Below are 2,182 nucleotides of genomic sequence, written 5' to 3'. Positions count from 1 at the left end.
CCCGGCCCTCCCCCCCACAGCAGCCAGCCCCGTGGCCGACCCCAGCCAGGAGTGGAAAGTGGCGAAGATCCAACGGGTCCTCATCAACCCTGCCAACGAGCTGAGGAAAGCAGGTAAGAGAAACCCCCTTTAGCCACCATCCTGCCCCCCAAAAAGCGCTGCTGTGCTCCTGGGGCCGGGGCTGCCGCTGCCCGGCACAGCACTGGGAACGCCTGGCTCTTCCCAGGGCAGGACCTCCGCTGGGTTAGAGGTCCCAGGCTCCCGGCGAGCCGCTGGGACTTTTTTAGCTTGAGATGATCTCTCTGGCCTTAAAAATAAGGAGGAATCCGAGGCTTTTCTCGGGAGGGGGGTGGGAAGGCAGCGGGCGGGTTCCTGCGGTCTCCAAGAGCTCAACTGAACCCCGAGTGCGGCACAAGCAGGGTGGGCTTCCTGGCCCTCACCCCGGCCTTGGGGCTTGACGGGACCCTGCCAAAAGGGGGGTGATCAGGATCAGCTCCTGGGGCGCTGCCTGGGACAGGGACAACTCTCCCCGGTCGGTCAGGGTGGGGATGGCCAAGCATTCGTTACGTGGCTTGGGGCCATCTCTCTTTCAGCCCCTGGTTTAAAAATTAAGCACTTTATTTCAGGCTGGTTGGTTCCTACAATGCTCTCTGCCATCGCCTCGCTTCACAGCCCTGTTTCACAGCCATTCCTCTCTGTGACTGTCCCTTCGGCCACAGTGACACAAATACAGGCGCATATCTAGGGTTACCACAGCCACTCCCACGCCCAGACCTCCCCACCCGGGGGAGATGCTCCCACAGGATTAGACCCAGCCTCTTACAGGCATCAGACCCATTTTTAAACCCCACTTTCACCCTTCTTTCTATTTTGCTCCTGCCCAGCTGTTATCTCAGCTGCCACGCGGCGCCGGGGCAGGTGTGTCACTGTCCCCATGGGATGGCGTTATCGGATGCTGCTGCTCTGCTCAGAGCCTGGTTTTCCCAAAGCAGCCCCCGGGATGGGGAGGGACGGGACCGGCTGGGGATGCTCGACGTGAACCTGGTGCCCAGAATCCGTCCCCTGCCTTTTTGGGGTGTCAGACGGCCTCAAAACCAGCAGCTCCCTGGATGGAACAAGGGCTGGGAAGCTCAGCCAAGCCCTTTGGCTCGCTGCTGCCCCAGCAGCTCCCCCGGCCGTACGGGCGTCGTGTTTCAGAGCTCAGCGGCACAAACCAGACGGACCCAAATAGTCTTCCCGTTTCTCACTCTGCTCTGGGATGGCAGATCTGCGGCAGGGAAAGGTCAGGCCTGACTCTGTCCAGGCTCAGCATTTTCCTAACCCGCACCGCCATCCAGCACTTTTGCTGCCAGCCTGGAATTTTAAAGTAACTCAACAGGTTTGTTGGAAAGAGTTTGTCGGTCCCGTTTCCTCCCCCTCCAAGTGAGATCACCACCAGCCGCTGCCTGCGGGACCCGTCAGACTTTCCAGAGCCTCCGGGCAGGATGTCACTGAGGGTCCTGAGCACCGGGACCTTGTAAAAAAACCTGCAGGTTTGGTTCAGAGCAGGGATGGCAGCAGGGGAGGGAGGGAAGGGCAGGTCCCTGCACTGGTGGCAACGGAGCTGCCTCTGCGGCAGGGTGTTTGCAGGCGCATCCCTGGGAGGTGTCAGGGAATTTGCTCCTCTTCTCCTTAGCTGGCTGGGGGTAAAATACACACACCCGTGCAGCTCCTGGAAGAGAAAGGGGTGCATCCATCTGCACCCAAAATCGTGCAGTGGTGGTCCCGCGAGCTGGGAGCCAAGCAGGTGCCCCCCCGAGCGGTGCAGACCCTCCCAGGCAGGTCCCGGGTGCCCCTTTGGTCCCCGTCCAGCAGCCCGAGGCCAGGCTGGCTGCTTGCAAATATCCGGCACAGCGGCCCAATTTGGTTGGCACCTCTCGGGGCAGGTTGGGGAGCGCAGGAGCCCCGGGTAGAGGCAGCAGCTGGGAGATGCAGGAGGCAGGACTGGTTTCTCTGTCTGGTGTGCAAATAAACAGAAGGTTTTGCTCCCTGGGGGCTGCTGAGCCAGCACCAGTCTCTCTCAAAAACCAGAAAAACACAAAAAAGCAAAGAGGGGCAGGAAGAAAGGAAATTAGAAAGGCAAGAAATAAGGCCAAAAGCTCATCCTGCGGTGTGGACAGGCACGGGAAGGGGGTGAGGCTGG

At 60.4% G+C, this 2,182-nt stretch overlaps 1 protein-coding gene across 1 annotated transcript in view; it reads left to right on the top strand.

The window, feature by feature from the left end:
* Positions 1 to 2,182, top strand: part of SYNPO (synaptopodin) — a 21,397-nt gene that overhangs the window by 2,100 nt on the left and 17,115 nt on the right. The window contains exon 2 of the mRNA XM_009322746.1: positions 21 to 113. Within this exon, the coding sequence (XP_009321021.1) occupies positions 21 to 113 (93 nt within the window). The remainder of the gene's footprint in view (positions 1 to 20; positions 114 to 2,182) is intronic.

The sequence above is a fragment of the Pygoscelis adeliae genome, unplaced genomic scaffold, assembly GCF_000699105.1.
Source record: "Pygoscelis adeliae isolate BGI_AS28 unplaced genomic scaffold, ASM69910v1 Scaffold34, whole genome shotgun sequence".
NCBI lineage: Eukaryota > Metazoa > Chordata > Aves > Sphenisciformes > Spheniscidae > Pygoscelis > Pygoscelis adeliae.
The sequence above is the reverse complement of the archived record's forward strand: the minus strand, read 5'-3'. Positions and strand labels throughout refer to the sequence as shown.